At 44.3% G+C, this 16,052-nt stretch overlaps 1 protein-coding gene and 1 long non-coding RNA gene across 3 annotated transcripts in view; one reads left to right on the top strand and one right to left on the bottom strand.

Moving 5' to 3' along the window:
- SLC22A16 (solute carrier family 22 member 16) overlaps positions 1–14,478 on the top strand; it is a 47,779-nt gene extending 33,301 nt beyond the window's left edge. The window contains exons 5-8 of the mRNA XM_023650920.2: positions 3,072–3,199; positions 5,423–5,532; positions 6,750–6,849; positions 14,097–14,478. Coding sequence (XP_023506688.1) covers positions 3,072–3,199; positions 5,423–5,532; positions 6,750–6,849; positions 14,097–14,309 — 551 coding nt within the window. The 3' untranslated portion in view covers positions 14,310–14,478. The remainder of the gene's footprint in view (positions 1–3,071; positions 3,200–5,422; positions 5,533–6,749; positions 6,850–14,096) is intronic.
- Positions 3,357–16,030, bottom strand: LOC111775340 (uncharacterized). Of its 2 annotated transcripts, none has more exons than XR_011422137.1 (5): positions 15,897–16,030; positions 14,846–15,435; positions 7,378–7,544; positions 4,700–4,850; positions 3,357–3,602 (listed from the first exon to the last, which is right to left on the bottom strand). It is a non-coding gene; the product is annotated as an uncharacterized lncRNA (long non-coding RNA). The 2 variants fall into 2 exon arrangements; XR_011422138.1 differs by having other exon boundaries at positions 4,722–4,850; positions 14,846–14,922; positions 15,897–15,989.
- Between the last annotated feature and the right edge of the window lie 22 nt (positions 16,031–16,052).

The raw sequence follows: 16,052 nt of genomic DNA, 5'->3' as shown, positions 1-16,052 counted from the left end.
ACTTAAATCCTGTAACTGTCATTTGCATTGTCATGATTCTCTCATTTTAGTAGCAGGTTAAAATGGCTTTAGATATTGCTTGGAGAGCCTGAGACATGACTCCCAGAGAAAACCAAATTCATGCCAAACCTGAGAGAAATATTGGAAATCTGCGTTTGTCCATCTAGTCTTAACTCCTGGTTATTTCCATGTAGGCTGTCTGTATTTGATATTATTCTCAGAAAATCTTGCTTTAAACTTTTTGCAGAGGCCGGCCTGGTGGTGTAGCAGTTAAGTACACACACTCTGCTTAGGTGGCTCAGGGTTCGCTGGTTCAGATCCCAGGCGTGGACCTACACACTGCTTATCAAGCCATGCTGTGGCAGGCATCTCACATATAAAATAGAGAAAGATGGGCACAGATGTTAGCTCAGGGCCCGTCTTCCTCAGCAAAAAGAGAAGGATTGGCAGCAGATGTTAGCTCAGGGCTAATCTTGCTCAAAAATAAAATAAAATAAATAAAATATTTATACATGGATATTATATCTTCTCATTAAAGTGCTTTGATGACACATCTGCTTTTGTTTATTATAGCACAGCAGGAATTAGCAGAGAAATCATTTTAAGAAAAGAACTTCTTTTTGGGCAAACCAACAAGTTTGTAGAAGGAGCCCATCTTGCCTTCAAACCCATTCTGTGTGTCACTTTGAGAAATGATGCAGTATTCTTAGCGCAGCGTATGGTGGGAGAGTCAAGTGGGGTGGGGTATGGGAAAGCTTAGGAAAGCTGGAGTTTTAGATCTTTATGATATAGTTTCTTAATTTTGATATAAATTCTCAAGAAGCTGGGCAATCTCATAAATATAAAAATGTTTCCAAGACAAAGATCCATGCTTTTATATTCTCTACTGTCTTGGATTTTCCATGTCATTACCCTTCCCAGTAATCCTCTTGCTGACAGGTTCTTCTAGTCAATACTGCTATGCTGTGAAATTTTTGAACAAGTTTTCATCTCCTGAGATGGCTTGGGGCTAGTGGGAATTTCAGCTCTGGTTTTGTGCTGCTTGCAAGTGACAAATGCTTCAGGAGCTTCAAGACACACCGTTGGGGTTATGTGGTGATGGGAGCAGAATGGGGTCTGAGCAATTAGAGAGATCATATATTATAAAGTGAAGAAAGAAATGGCACATTGTCCTAATCCCAGAAGGGTTGGGCCTCATTGCTTGCATCTTTTCTATCCCAGACATAGTCAAGCCAAAAATTAGATGTAGTTTTGGTATCCTGAAGCAACAACTCAAGAAACATCAGTGTCATATACTTTAAATGTCTCTTCCGCTGTTTCACAGTTCCTGCCCAGCCTTGCTAGACTCCGGCAAGTTGGTTGGTGGCCCTGCACACAGTCCTGTACAGAGGAGAGCCCTGGGTCAGACATGGACGGAGGCTGCAGGAAAGAGGCCTTGGCTCCCGAAGACCTCTTGTCCAGTCCCTGAGCTGTCCCTTACTCATTTGGCTCAAATCATTTCATTTTAGTTGTAAAGTGGGGATAATAATCCAGGTCCACTCGAATGAGGCTCTTTTGATGATCATTGTCTTAGTTGATCTTGAAAAGTGCTTGATAAACTCTTAAAAAAAAAAAAAAAAGAGTACAGTAATAGATGCACGTACTGTCCTGGCCCGCAAGCGTGGACCTTACAGCAGGGTCCGGAGCTGTTTATTTTTCATGTTAATGAGAGGGAGAGAGACTGTTTCTCCAACTGGGCTCCGAATGTCCTTTTTTGCCTTTGCTTGAGCCAGTTTTTATCTAAGTGGCTGCAACGGAGTTTAATTTCTGATGTCCTGCCAAGGAGGTTCACTCAGAAAATATGCGTGCACCCCTATGACGTGTTGCAGAAGCTGTGGGAGACCTGTCCACCCAGACCTGCCTCTCCAGGTGCTTGTAACTTTCCGTGGTTGAGTGGAGGAAAGCACATCCCTCCTAAAAGGCAGTGGGGCATCACGTCCTGAGGTTAGGCGAGCTGCAGAGGGAGGAAACAACAGAACTTTGCATGCTGTGGAAGATCTGGGCTGGTAAACAGTGACATTTTCCCAAAGGAGATTGTTGAGTGTGCTTGGTTTTGCTGAGAGATCTTCTTGCGTGCTCCCTGTTTCATTCTGGCTGATAGATAGAAAGCTTTTTTGCTCTGGACCTAAGATTCAAACTTTGCTTCTTCAAGGGAAGGGCTTTTAGGTCAATTATGCACTTAATGGATTCAACTCTTTAATTTTTTGGTGCAGGGGAGGAAAAAGAGGTCCAAGACAAAGTTCCTGTTCCTCAGGGGATTCATGTTAGATTTTACTTGTTTATTTATTTTTTGCTGAGGAAGGTTTGCCCTGAGCTAAAATCTGTTGCCAATCTTCCTCTTTTTTTTTTTCCTGTTTGAGGAAGATTGGCTCTGAGCTAACATCTGTGCCAGTCTTCCTCTGTTTTGTATGTGGATGGCTGCTGACGAGTGGTGTAGGTCCACACCCGGGATCCAAACCTACGAACCCAGGCCACCGAAGCAGAGTGCGCTGAACTTAACCACTATGCCACTGGGCCAGCCCCTCATATCACATTTTGAAATGTTTACTTTTAGGTTTAAAATCCATCAAGCAATTATCATTAGCTTATGGACCTAGCCGACACTGAGTTTTCTACTTTAGCTTCTAAGTTTGAAGTTGCTGATAGAAAAATTTCCCTCTAGTTCTGCCAAGCACAAGAAACCAAAGATCAGAAATTACCAATGTTGTCTATTAATTTACTTATTTATCCATTCAACAGGCTGGTCCTCCAGACACCATGCCGTGCGTGTCCTGGGGAGCTTCCAGCCTAGTAGGGGATGAGATCCCTAAGACAGGGGATAAGCACTAGGTGGATTATGTGAACGTTACTGCATTTCACAGTTTAAAAGTGGTAGGGCTTCCTGCCTCTCAGGAAGTCATTGGATGGTGTTTAGAGGCCCCTGGGAGCTGGGAGAGGGCGGATCATTCCTTGTGGATAGGGGGTTAGAAGGCAGGCTTCCTTCGTACAGCTGGATGCCATGGCTAATACACGGCCCTTTGGCTCAATGACAGGTGCAGTGGAAATTCCTGCCTACGTGTTCGTGTGCGTGGGGATGAACAGTTTGGGGAGAAGAAACATTCTGGCCTTCTCCCTTATCTCAACTGCACTGATCTGTGGCGTGATTATGGTGATCCCCAACGTGAGTTATTTTATGTTTATTTAGGGACTATGATAATTTGATGGGAGAACTTTTAGTCTATTACGGTAAGTATGAAGATCAATTCAGACATATGGACAGAGTATATACCTAATATTTAAAAATATGTTTTCTTTGAAAAATCATACTTTCTCTGTTATTTAAGTAGTACATGTTTACTGTAGAAAATTTAAGGAAAAAAAGAAATGTAAAAAAAAAAAAAGCCCATAATCCATCACTTCCCAGAGATGGCCAGTGTTGTATTTTGTAGACACAGTAATCTTGAGAGAAGAAAGGAGATCACGCCTTCCAGGGATTATCATCATTTTAAACCTTCATTCATTTATTCTTTCAGCAGAGATCTATCCAGCATCTATTATGTGCCAGGTGCTGAAGAATCAAGTTTCTATAAGTAAAATAAAGAAAAACAAAACGGTATAAGGGATAGAGAATGACTGTGGTGGTGCAGGGGTGGGGGGCACACCTGTGCACTATTTATATCATCTGGGGTGATCGAGGATGGCGTGCCTCTCAGAGAAGGCGACGTTTGATGAGGAACCTGAAGGAAGGAGGGAGCCCTGTAGACGGCTGAAGGATACGATGAGTCTTGGAGTCAAGATTGCTCCAGTTGAAACAGTCTTGTTTTTCATTGTGGTAGATTAGTAGTTTCCAGTTCCTAGTGTGCATAAATGCACATTTTTAGTGAGAAACACTGCCGTAAACTACTGAAATGACTCGAATTTCTGTATTTTGGCCAACTCCATCCCTAGACTACCTCTTCATCCAGAAGCACTCTGCCTCTTCCCCGAATAAACGTTATCAGAACCTGTGTTTCCCTTTTCTTATTTTACATCATTTTCTCCAGTCATTATATAATTATTAAGCAATGGTGTCTCCACATTTAGGGCAAGGCATTTTAAAATTTGCTTATTGTTTGATATTTAATTTAAGCCAACCAGTGACTCCCTTTGATAGTAACCCCGCACTTAATTATCAGGGTTGGTGAATCGAATGTTTTCTGTAACTGAAATTTCCAGGTGATTGGTATACAACTGACATGAATGCAGTAAAGCTCATCAGGACAAGGAGGCCTCTGCCAATTTGAGGGGATGTCATCTATCCCTTTCTTGGATTTGTGTTTTTAAGTAGTTTGCAATTATATTAGTTGAGTTGATAGCAGCTGCCCTGGAGCTGGTGAAGATTTAGGGGAAACCCAGAATCTTGGAGTTCTACAGTGGTTAAGCACCAGTGATAACGGAGCAGACAGGAAAGTGGCTGATGGGGATTTATAGAAAAAGAGCACTAACCCTTAACCATAAATTTCTCCCCTCTAGTAAAATTTCTCCTCAAATGGTAGTGTCAACACAATACAATTTTTTTCAAGTCACGTTAATTCATTCAACACATTGTCTACAATATTAATTAAGGTGACACTAGCTCCTTTAATAGAGGCATCCGCAAATCTCAGTGACTTCACACAATAGACATTTACTTTTTACTCACAGAAAGTTCGATGTGGGTGTACCTGGTTGGTGACAGTGGGAGTGGTGAAGGGGGTGTTTGGCTCCATGGCGTCATTCAGGGACTCAGGTTGACAAAGGCACTGGCATCCTCAACACATGGGCTCCAAGGTCACCTGGGTCTCGACATCCAGCTGGCAGATAGGGGAGGAGAGAAAAGGATGGAATATGGGAGCTGTCTGTGAGCCAGTGCTGGAAGTGGCGCACATTAGGGACACCGAGACTGAGTTGGAGGCACTGAGAGGTTTTGCTGTTGAGGAATGCATCAGCCAAAAAAAAAAAAAGTCTCTTGTAATAGTTTAGTTACCACTTTGAGATTATTTTCTGAAGATCATTTATAAGCTAGGGGATTACCGCCACAAAGGGCACAATTTGTTTTTATGGCTCTTTGATTCATTCTGCTGGATCAATTACTGGTGGAACCAGCACTGTCTGGGTGTGTCTCATTCCAAAGTCAGCTTCCCAAATGGCTGTCATTTGAAATCTCCAAGCCTGGGGGGAGGTACAATAAAACCTTCCTCTAAATTTCATAAAGATGGAAAGCTTTTGCAGACCATGAGTAGAGTTGACAAAATAAACTCAAACAGAAAAATAAAACTCTTCATTGTTCTGAAAAATACTGGAGAATTAGAAAGTTTTAAAGATTTTATATGTTTCTTTTAAAAATATTACTTATCATGGTCCATTTTGCTATTTGTTTTTTCAGGATTACCATATTTGGAGCGTGGGGGCAACTATGGCTGGGAAATTTGCTATCGGGGCAGCATTTGGCCTCATTTACCTTTATACAGCAGAGCTATATCCGACCCTCGTAAGGTGAGAGTCACTTGTTTTTCTGTTTTCTTATCTTTCACTTACTCATCATTTCATAATATTTGGCCGTTAGGTATAAACGCTTTCTTTCCATAGACGTTACCAGAGCTCTGAGATGCTGCAAAGTTATAAGATGATGCTAATTCTGAATCCGTGGCTTTTGTCGATACCTCATCAGCAAGGCTATTAAAGAAATTGTTTTGAAATAACACCCTGTTATCCTAAAGCCATTTTAAATCTCAAATGCACTTGGCTCCCACTGACTCCCTGTATGACTCAAGGCTAATTTTCTCAGAGTGTGTGTCTTGGTGTTCTGATGTCAGTTGTATTAGTTTGATAGGGCGTGCATGACAAAACACCAAAGGCTGGGTGGCTCAAACAACAGAAATGTATTTTCTCCCTGTTCTGGAGGCTGGAAGTCCGGGGAGATCAAGGTGTCTGGCAGGTTTGGTTTCTCCTGGGGCCTCTTTCCTTGCTCTTAATAAGAGATACTTATTTGCATGAAAAGCATAGTCTTTCCTTCCTACTGGACATTCTATAAGGTTTCTTTAAGTAACTTTTGAAGAAAAGCACATTAAGATACTGCTTGTCTTTAAAAAATTGAAATAGAATGTCCCATAGATATAGATATTTTACTTTCCCAAATTTCCACTCCCTACTCCAGACAAATTCCTGCTCTAGAAGATTGATGTTATCCTTAGTATTAGACTGCATGAACATTCATAAGAGCCTCATCTGCATAGCAGACGAAGAATGGTTTGCCCTTTTTTTTTGGTCTTGAATTGTCTTATCTGCATGCTTGGAGACATCACCGTTTCACAGAACATGGATATAAGTCACGAGTAATTCTTTTATTTTTCTTTCTGAGGAAGATTCAACCTGAGCTAACATCTGTGCCAGTCTTCCTCTACTTTATATGTGGGTCACCACCACAGCATGGCTGATGAGTGGTGTAGGTCCACGCCTGGGATCCAAACCCATGAACCTGGGCTGCCCAAGTAGAGTGCACCAAACTTCACCACCACACCATGGGGCTAGCCCCTTAAAAAATTAAAGTAAATTATTTCCAAATATATTAGGCTGAGCTTCAGTTTTATTATGTATTCTCTGCTGGGAGGGTGGACGGAGGCTACAGGAAGTCTTGCCATCACTCTCTACAATATTCATGCTCTGCTTGTCTTGCCTTCTTGCTGCTGTTTTAATCCTCCTCATGTTTTCAGGTCGCTGGCTGTGGGAAGTGGCAGCATGGTGTGCCGTGTGGGGAGCATCGTGGCCCCTCTCTGCGTTTCTCTCTCCAGCGTTTGGATCTTCATGCCACAGGTGCGCATCGGCTTATAGAACCTTACTGAGACAGCAGAAAGGCACAGCAGCTACCTGCCTTCTACATGTTTATTTATTGGAAGCCAATTTATAATTCCATTATGGGGGTTTGTAGAAACCTTATCAGCAGCTCACCAGTCGGTAAGCAGGACGGTGGTTGCTGTTTTCTTGTTTGTCAACTGCCTTCCACCACTGGTGAGCTGTTAATTAAACTTGCCTGCCAGAGAAGGGCCTCTTCATCCATATCATGAAGCAGGACTGCACAGGGAGACCTCTGGTCTCTGTCGTTCCTAAGTGCCTCGGTCTCCATCACCTGGCCTAGCCTAGCCCGAGCTCCTCCTCCCAGATGGCTCTTCTGCCTGGATGGCACCTCCCCCTGGATCGCAGGCTGCCTCCCACCCCCAGCCCTCGCCTCTGTGTTCCCACTGTGTGCCTGCTGGTGAAGGCAAATTCTGAAGGCTGCCTGCGCCTTGAAGGATTCTGTGGTGCCTGATGCAGAGGTTTAGGGATCTGTGGTTTTCCGGTTACCTGAAACGTGTGGGGCTCTTCATGGGCTGGATTCCTGTAGGCTTCCTCTGGCTCCTCCTCCGGCTCCGGGAGCATGAGCTGTTTGCCGGGTTATGAAGAGTGAGAGCAGTTGTGTTCAGTTTGCAGATTTCCACAGGTAGGGACTCATGTGGAGCACTGTTGTACACCTGGAATTAGCATGATGCTCTGGTCAGGAGGAAGATGGGACACGGGGCGGGGTGGGGGGGTTTGGAGATGAGGAGGGTGGAGGCATGGGGTTGGGGTGGCCCCAGGTGCTGCAGTGCCTTTGGGGCGAGCTCTGGGTCTACTGGCCCTCCCCCACCTCCCCCACACTTCTTTGCTGTAGCTCTCCAGGCCGTTCCCTCTCTCAGTGCTCCTCCTCCTCTGATTGCCCCTGAAATAGACTCATTCTCCAAGAGCTGTCCTAGACGTCTTTGCCAATCCCTGCATGGATAACCTCTCCTAAGTTCTGACTTCTCTTCCCAGCTGCAAACCATCCCTCCACTAGCCTCATGGATAGTCTTCCTGGTGTCTTGCAACAAATTCACCGTTTCCTAAATGGAATTGGTTGGTGACTTCAATTCCCTCCTCCTCCTCCTATCTCCCACTTTGGGTTAAGAGTCAGTGGCCTCCAGCATGACACTTTAGCATCAGCTTTTTATTCACTCTGTTCTTCTTTCCCCCTTTCCTCCCAATCCATGACATCAAATCCTGACCTCCTCTCTCAAAACCACCCTCGCTTGCCTGCTTCCGGTTCAGTTCCTCTTCACCTTCTGCCTCGCTCCAGGGTCTCCTCCCTGCGCTGCACCACCCCTACCTCATCAGAACAGTGTGCTGAACCGCAGCTCTGATCCAGCTGCGCCCTCACCTTCGGAATAAAATGCAAACTCTGCCTGATATTCCAGTTCTTTCCAGAGCAACCCCCTGCCGATTGTCCCTATTTGTTTTGTTTCCTCACACACTTCCCCTCCTCTCCACACTCACCCTGTTCTCATTCACCTCCCACCTGCTCTCCTCTTACGCCTCTGCCTAAACGTGCCCTCAGCAGAGAATGCTTCTCTCCCATCCCCCTGCCAAACGTCCATGTATCTTTTCCCCCTTTTTTTCCTTTAAGAGAATGGGAACAGGTTTACATGGACATTCTATAGCCATGAAAGTGGTGTTAAAACCAGGAAAACAGATACGGCTAAGTGACTAAACCGGGACCACTGTGGAGGAGGGAGAGGAAGCTTCTGGAATGCAAACAGTGTTTTATTGTGGGTGATCAAGAACGTGATGCAGGGGCCGGCCCGTGACCAAGTGGTTAAGTTCGAGTGCTCTGCTTCCGCAGCCAAGGGTTTCGCCAGTTTGGATCCTGGGTGCGGACATGGCGCCGCTCAACAAGCCATGCTGACGTGGCATCCCACATGCCACAACTAGAAGGACCCACAACTAGAATATACAACTATGTACCAGGGGGCTTTGGGAAGAAGAAGAAGAAAAAAAAAGATTGTCAACAGTTGTTAGCTCAAGTGCCAATTTTTTAAAAAAACAAAGAACATGTGCTTGCTTTATGAGTAATTCTTAAACTGTGCATTTATTTTATGCATTTTTATACTTATATCACATTTTGCCATAGGTAGACAGATATAGACCTTTTTTTAGTTTTTAAGAGGTAAATCCAAGAACCGTTAGGACTCACGCTGCCTCAGAAGCGTGAACTCATCTGAGACAGAGCCTTGAAGGGCTCCTGGAACCCTAAGATGAGTTAAAGCAGTGATTTCTTCCCAGTATTTCCATCAAGTCCATGGCCTTGACACAACACGGTCCCTCTCACGGGGTCTCCCCAGCCTCCGTGGAGAGCAGCTGCCTGGCCAGGATCTTCTGGATGAGGCTGCCCCAGAGCTTTAGTGGCTGTGACTTACACAGCTGGAAAAATGAGGCCAGAACTGGACCCACTTGCCTCACTCCCAGTTCATCCTCCTGCACCGCCTCTGCCCAACGGCTGGTTCGAGGCCAAACACTGCAGGAGTTTAGATGACGCAGCCCCCAGGTGTCGTTCATGACGCAGAGCAAGCCCCACTTCTCCAAGAGGGCCACCCTGATCCAATCACCCACCCCCCCACCTTTCCCACGTCTGTGTAGCATTTCACGTGCGCTCCTTTCCCAGGCCACAGTCACGGGCTGGCTTTGTTATTTGCATGTGTGTCTTTGTCCCCCAGTTAAATTGTTGAACTCTTGCAGGATTGGGCATTTTGTATCCCCATGGGTGGGTCCAGCAAAGGGTTTCCCTCACCTTGTGTGCCACTCGTGTTATAATTTACGTAATATTTTAAATCAAATAGCCTGGCCAGTAATCTCAGTGAGATCACGGGTGTTATACTAGTTCTGTGTTTTTCTAAAATACACTGTAACAAAACTTCACAAGTAATGAAACGAAGAGTTTGATGCTGCCTGGAATCGCCTACACACACAGGCGGTGTGCGTCTGCTCTTGGCCTCACGGGCCGAGCGTGGTCCTGTCCTGTCCCAGTGACAGGCGAGCAGTCAATTTTGCTTGACTGGGGTGCTGTGATGCCAGCCTCCTCCTGGGCTCACTCTGAGGTTGAGAATTGATTCGGGCTGCCCGGCCTGCAGAGGGAGATGTTTTTGGAGAGTCCACCATCCTGTTTAGGGCATGGACTTTTCTAGAAGCATCTCCTTTGTGCTAGCACTTTGCATTCCTTATTGTCAATAAGAGATGAAAATGGGAAAGGTGTTTTTTAAAACAATAAGCTGAAACACTTTGAAGAAGATAGATCTATAAAAGCAAACTGCTATAAAATTACTAAAAAACCAAATAAAGGGTTTTTTTAAAGGGACATCCATAAGAGTCAATTAGGGACTATGGAGTTAAAAGGGATTTTTACTTTTATTTAACAGGGACTTAAACAGTACTTGTTATGTGACGGCTCTATTTTAAGTGCTTTACAAACATTAGTCTTCACAGAGTGCAGAGTCTGTTTATTGCTGTCCCCATTCTGCAGATGTGGAGACTGACGTACAGAAAGTAGTTGTCAGCCCAAGGTCATACCCCTTAAAAGCGACAGAGCTTTGATTCAAACCCAGATACCACACCTTTTCCCAGGTTAAGCAAACAAAGAGGACAAAAGGGAATAATGCAGAGGGATGAGCCCCGCCTCCCCCTGACCTTGACCACCCCAGTCCCCTTCCCCAAGACAACCTCTGTGAGCAGGGTCTTGTGTATTTTGCAGAAATACTCTGTGAATGTGCGTCCTTTGGATGCAACAGATGTTGCTTGTTGTTTTTAATGGTTAAGAAATAAATTATTAAATTTCTCACTAAGCTTATTTGTGGACATCAGACTGCCCGGGAAGCAGGGTTTTCATTTTGAGGAATGGAAACGCTAACTGAGAAGACGAGTTTGTATTTTCTCTTTCAAAAAGAAGCACATGAAAATCACTCATTCTGATGCTTTTACTATCAACCTTTATTTTCTAGTAATCTAAAAAAAAGTGAATACCTAATTCATATCATTTTTGTACTCATCAGCTCATTTGGCAAAGGTTTATTGAGTGTTGATTTTGAACTATGCTAAGGAGCAGAGATGAAAGAGAGAGCCTCTGTCCTGAGAGACAGCCAGCGTGGTGGGGAGGGCAGAAGAGCAGAACCATCACAAGCCCCAGAGATGAGGGGTAATGGGGTTATAGGAGAGGGCTACCAACCCAGGCGAGGGCCGGAGGGGAGGCTTCCTGGACGAGGAGGCCTTTGATCTGTATCTGAGGGGCCAGTAAAAGTCAGCCTGGTGGAGGAGAGAAGAGAATTCCAGGCAGAGAGAAAAGAAAGGCAAAGGCTTAGAGGGGAAAGGAACATGGCCTTTTGGGTTTGGGTGCAAGCATTATTGCTAGCACCCAGGGTGGGTTGTGGGAGTCAGGAGAGAAGTCTGGAAAGATGAGCAAGGATCTCAAAGGAGGTCAGAACAGAAGTGAATTTGGACTCTGGCTGGGTTGGAGAGGACAGGATGGAAAAGGACCTGATGACCAGCTGGGTTTGGTGGAGCGGGTGGAGGGGTGCAGGAGTGGATCTCAGGGCTGGAGGGAACCCAAGAGGATGAACAGTGTTGAGGTGGGGAAGGACAGTGCCCTGGAATTGTGTGTGTTGAGTGGGAGATGCCTGCAGGATGGCTGGGGGAGGTGACCAGGAGGCAGATGCCTCTACAGGTCTGGAGCTCAGGGGACGGTCCATTGGTGACACAGATTTGGGAGTCGGCTTATGATGAGGGGAGGGAGGACTGAGCGAGACTGAAGAGCAGAACCCTGGGAGCAACGCATTTAAGGTGTGATAGAGGGAGGGGTCCAGGGCAGAGACTGAGGGAGGCAGGGAGGTGACCAGAATCTCAAAGGAGAAGAGGAGGTGAGAAGGCAGGAGAGGACAGCGGCTTAGAAAGAGCAGGACAGGAAAACATCTCTCGGATTTGGCAGCTAGGAATTTGTGGCCTGGGAAGAGCAGCTTCTGTGGGTGGCAGGAGTGTGCCACGCTGCCGCCAGGGCAGGACCGGAAGAGACTGAGAGAGGAAGCAGTGACTGCTGTGGAGAGGATGGGCCAGAGGCTGGAGTGGGTGTGGGCCAAGGCGGAGGCCCTCTTTTGCTCGTTTTATAAGATAAAGTAGCAGTAATGATAACTAGCATTTATTGACTGCTTACCCTGGGCCAGGCACTCGTTTAAGTGGATTACTTAATCCTTTCAGTCCTTTGGGGCAGGCAGTATTATTATTTCCATTTTACAGATAAGAAAACTGAGGAGCAGAAAAGTTCAGTAACTTGCCCAAGGCCACACACGTAGCAAGTATAAGTTCCCCTGCAGGGTGGGTACAGAGATTATAAGAGGCTTGAGAACTTTTATTCTTCCCAAGGGAAAATAACCCTGGAAAGGAGAAGCTCAAAAGTATGTGAGAAGGAGGGGCAGCATGGAGGGAGACCCCTGAGGAGGAGGGGAGGGGCGATGGAAGCTGGAAGGGATGAAGGGCTTCTTCTGGCCAGGGACAGAGAGGTGGGGAGGTGGGCTTGTTGGGACCTTTGTGGTGGTGGAGGGAGCTGGCCAGGGCAGCAGGAGACCAGGCCTCCGTCTTAGAGTGAGAGGGGAGCTGGAGGGTTATGGGTTTGTTTACTGCCTCACTATCCTTTGTACTACTGAGCTAAAAAGAAAAATCTAGTCCCCTCTTGGATCTTCCATTTAATTCTTCCGTGTTTTTAGACTTCTCTAGACGTTTAGACTTCTGTGTTTTTCAGACCCCGATGTGGGGCTCCTCTGGGGTGTCTACATTAGTGGATTATACCTGCTCTGTCTCAAGACACTAGACAATGCCTTTCAAACCCCTTTGGAATATCACTTTAAATTCCACTACTGCTTCTAGGCTTAGTCACATATTTCTGAGAATTAGGTTATCAGCGTTCTGCAAAGCAAATATAAAGCTGTCCTCCCAGGTCACATCTGTTACTGATGTGGCCTCACGTCACATCACTGCTGCTCTGTGCGCTTCATGCTTCTCATTCTCAGAGGCTATAAAAACACCAAGTATGTAGATTTATCAGAAAAACCATGCCTTAATTTATTTTTATGGGTTCTTCCCAGGCAGCATTTTTTTGCTAAAGGAGTTTAAATTATGTAAGGACAGAATGCATTTTTACAGACTGTGTAGAGATTTAGTGCTAAAATGCACCCAATATCTTCATAATGATCAACAGAGAATAGATCTGTAGACTTTAATTTTTAATATAGTTTGCATATTTAAAGGGAAACACGTTGGTGCTAGTCTAGAAGGTTGCCTTCTATGTGTCAAAATCTGGAAAGTAAAGAAATACTGAATTTTTATAGGAAATCAGATGGCCGTTCCCCCACAAAAAAGCAATTAGCTTCCATTGCCTTTGTTGTGTTTCCCGCTAAATTCTGTAGGTTTTGGTTCATTGAAGCATTGATTGGTGCATGCACGCATTCATTCCCCATCATTTATTAAATGCTGACAGCCTACCAATTATTGGGGCAGGAACAGAGTTGACTAAGACAGTCCTTGACCATCAAGTCCCCATACAAGACTCAACTGGTGGGTTTCTCCATAAGTCTCTGGAGTCTTGGGGGCCAGCCCTGTGGCGCAGCGGTTAAGTGTGCATGTTCCGCTTCTTGGTGGCCAGGGGTTCACCGGTTCAGATCCCAGGTGTGGACATGGCACTGCTTGGCAAAAAACCAAGCTATGGTAGGCATCCCACATATAAAATAGAGGAAGATGGGCCTGGATGTTAGCTCAGGGCCAGTCTTCCTCAGCAAAAAAGAGAAAGATTGGCAGTAGTTAGCTCAGGACTAATTTTCCTCAAAAAAAAAAAAGACTCTGGAGTCTGGGAAGATGGGACAGAGATTTATTCTTTGTGTAGCTCCCAGAACAGTGCCTGCAAGAATGATAATGCCGGCAGGAACTGGGATTTATTGCGTAGGTGCTCCACAGTGGCTAATGATGAATTAATGAGTGATCAGATTAAGCCCATTCGATGAGTTCCAGAACTCCCCATCCAGCATAAGTAACCATAACTGTCACCGAGGAATAAAAATGACAACTTTTATGTCAAATTCAATTCTGTCGCCCTCTGAGAAAGTTCTAGAGGCTACTATTTTCTGAAGGGTACATTTCTTTCTTGATGTGTCACTTATTATTATTATTATTATTATTATTATTATTTTAATTCCTTCTAGTTGCTTCTTGGGATTGTGGCCTTTGTGAGTGGCGTGCTGACACTGATGCTTCCAGAAACGCTCGGGAAGCCTCTGGCAACCACGTGGGAGGAGGCTGCCAAGCTGGATGCAGCGAAAGATAGCAGTTCAGGCGAATTGCTTCCCACAGCCAATAGTACTGCGTTGGAAGAAAGAGAAGTGATTCACTCAGAGGATGCTGGTCTTAGTGAATAATGTGCCATGTGTGCTGTCTCGCACCTGAAATATTGTTTACTTTCATGCCTTTGTATTAGAGAAATATATTCTCATCTCCCCCATGTCATTTATACGTCTTTTTACAAAAAAATTTTGTAAGAAAGTTTTAAAACTATCGTTTTGTAAAAGTAAAAGAAACAAAAACCAAGATGAGAATTCTCATTTTTTTACATGCTTTCTTATTGCCACAAAATATTTTTCCTTACTGTTTCCTCTAGGTCATTGATTCTCAACCTCTCTCCACCCCCACCATGCAGGCCTGAGGGAATGTCACCTACTCCCATCAGTACCAGGGGCCTCCTCCTTCCCCCCGGGGACTGTCGACTGGGAAAAGGGGACATGTGAAAGTGGATTTCTTTTAAAAAAGCTCCTTGAAGATTCTATTTCTGATATTCCTTTCCCTCTTTTGAGAATCGTAGCCCTAAATTCAAGTCTTATTCAGAAATGTCCTGTCAAAAAATGTTTGTTTTCATAATTTAACCATAAAAACTATAGGTGCAGAGAAGATATCTTACCTTCTACACCCTGAGCAAAGACGGCTTGACTGTGCTGAGAAATGTGCTTGAGTTTGGTTCAGTCCAGTGGCACACATCTGCTAGGAGTCAGGAGTGAGTTTTCTAGTCTCACATTCATATTCCTAAATTTACCAAATTCTCTCAAGTCTCCTTCCTAATCTGGAGAAGCCGTGGCATTTTAGTGCATTGCAAACTTTTTAAATTTGCAGACCATCCAGGAAATTGACTTAAGTACCATCTGGATGTGTTGCCAATAAAAAAAAAAAACGTTAGGATTCTTGCCTTCTTACAAAAATAAGTTTCAGGAAGATTTTACTCTTTTTTTTTAAGTACTAAATTTTGTTTCCCCAACTTCGCTTAAAACCATATTTTGCAAAAATGGTTTAACATCCTGAACATTTCAACTGTAAAATTATGGCATAATCTTATCTGTTAGCAAGGTGCATTTCACATAAATTTCCCATAGGTTTTGGTTTTTTCTTTACTATGGTTTCATCAGAAGGTCATTATTTTTTTCTTTGCTCCTGAAATTTAGTTGTTGGATATGTCTTAAGTCCAGTATATTAGAATTGATGAGGTAGTAATATTATCTGCAGAGGCAAGTAAAAGGAAGATTATGACAAGTGTATAGATGCTGTCATTTAAAAAGCATTGCTAAGGGGCAAAAAGAGATTTGACCTGAATTATTTACACTTTTTATATTAATTCAGTTCCCTGGATAATTGCTCACTTCTTCACTTGGCCTTTCCACTTGTACAATAATAAAACCAAAAACCTTTCTCCTTTTGTAAAAGAAAAAAAAAAAAACAAGTAGGAGGATATGAGAAAAAAGGAGGAAGACATTTCTTTATTTTTCTCTCATCTCTTATTTTGTCTCTTTTTCTTTTATTCCTCATCATCAGCCTGTTTTTCTACTGTCATTTAGATTTTTTCTCTTAGTTAATATTTGATATTTTCTTGACTTTCTTTTTATGTTCTGTATTAGTTTACTGAGTTGCTGTAACAAAATACCACAGACTGGGGGCTGAAACAACAGAAATTTCTTCCTCACAGTTCTGGAGGCTGAAAGTCCAAAATCAAGGTGCTGGCAGGGTGGGCTTCATTCTGAGGCTTCTTCTCTTGGCTGGTAGGCAGCCGCAATCTCACTGTGTGCTCAAATGACCTCTTCTTTGTGCCCATACAGGGAGAGAATGAGCTCTCTGTTGTC

The sequence above is a fragment of the Equus caballus genome, chromosome 10, assembly GCF_041296265.1.
Source record: "Equus caballus isolate H_3958 breed thoroughbred chromosome 10, TB-T2T, whole genome shotgun sequence".
Classification (NCBI taxonomy): domain Eukaryota; kingdom Metazoa; phylum Chordata; class Mammalia; order Perissodactyla; family Equidae; genus Equus; species Equus caballus.
The sequence above is the reverse complement of the archived record's forward strand: the minus strand, read 5'-3'. Positions and strand labels throughout refer to the sequence as shown.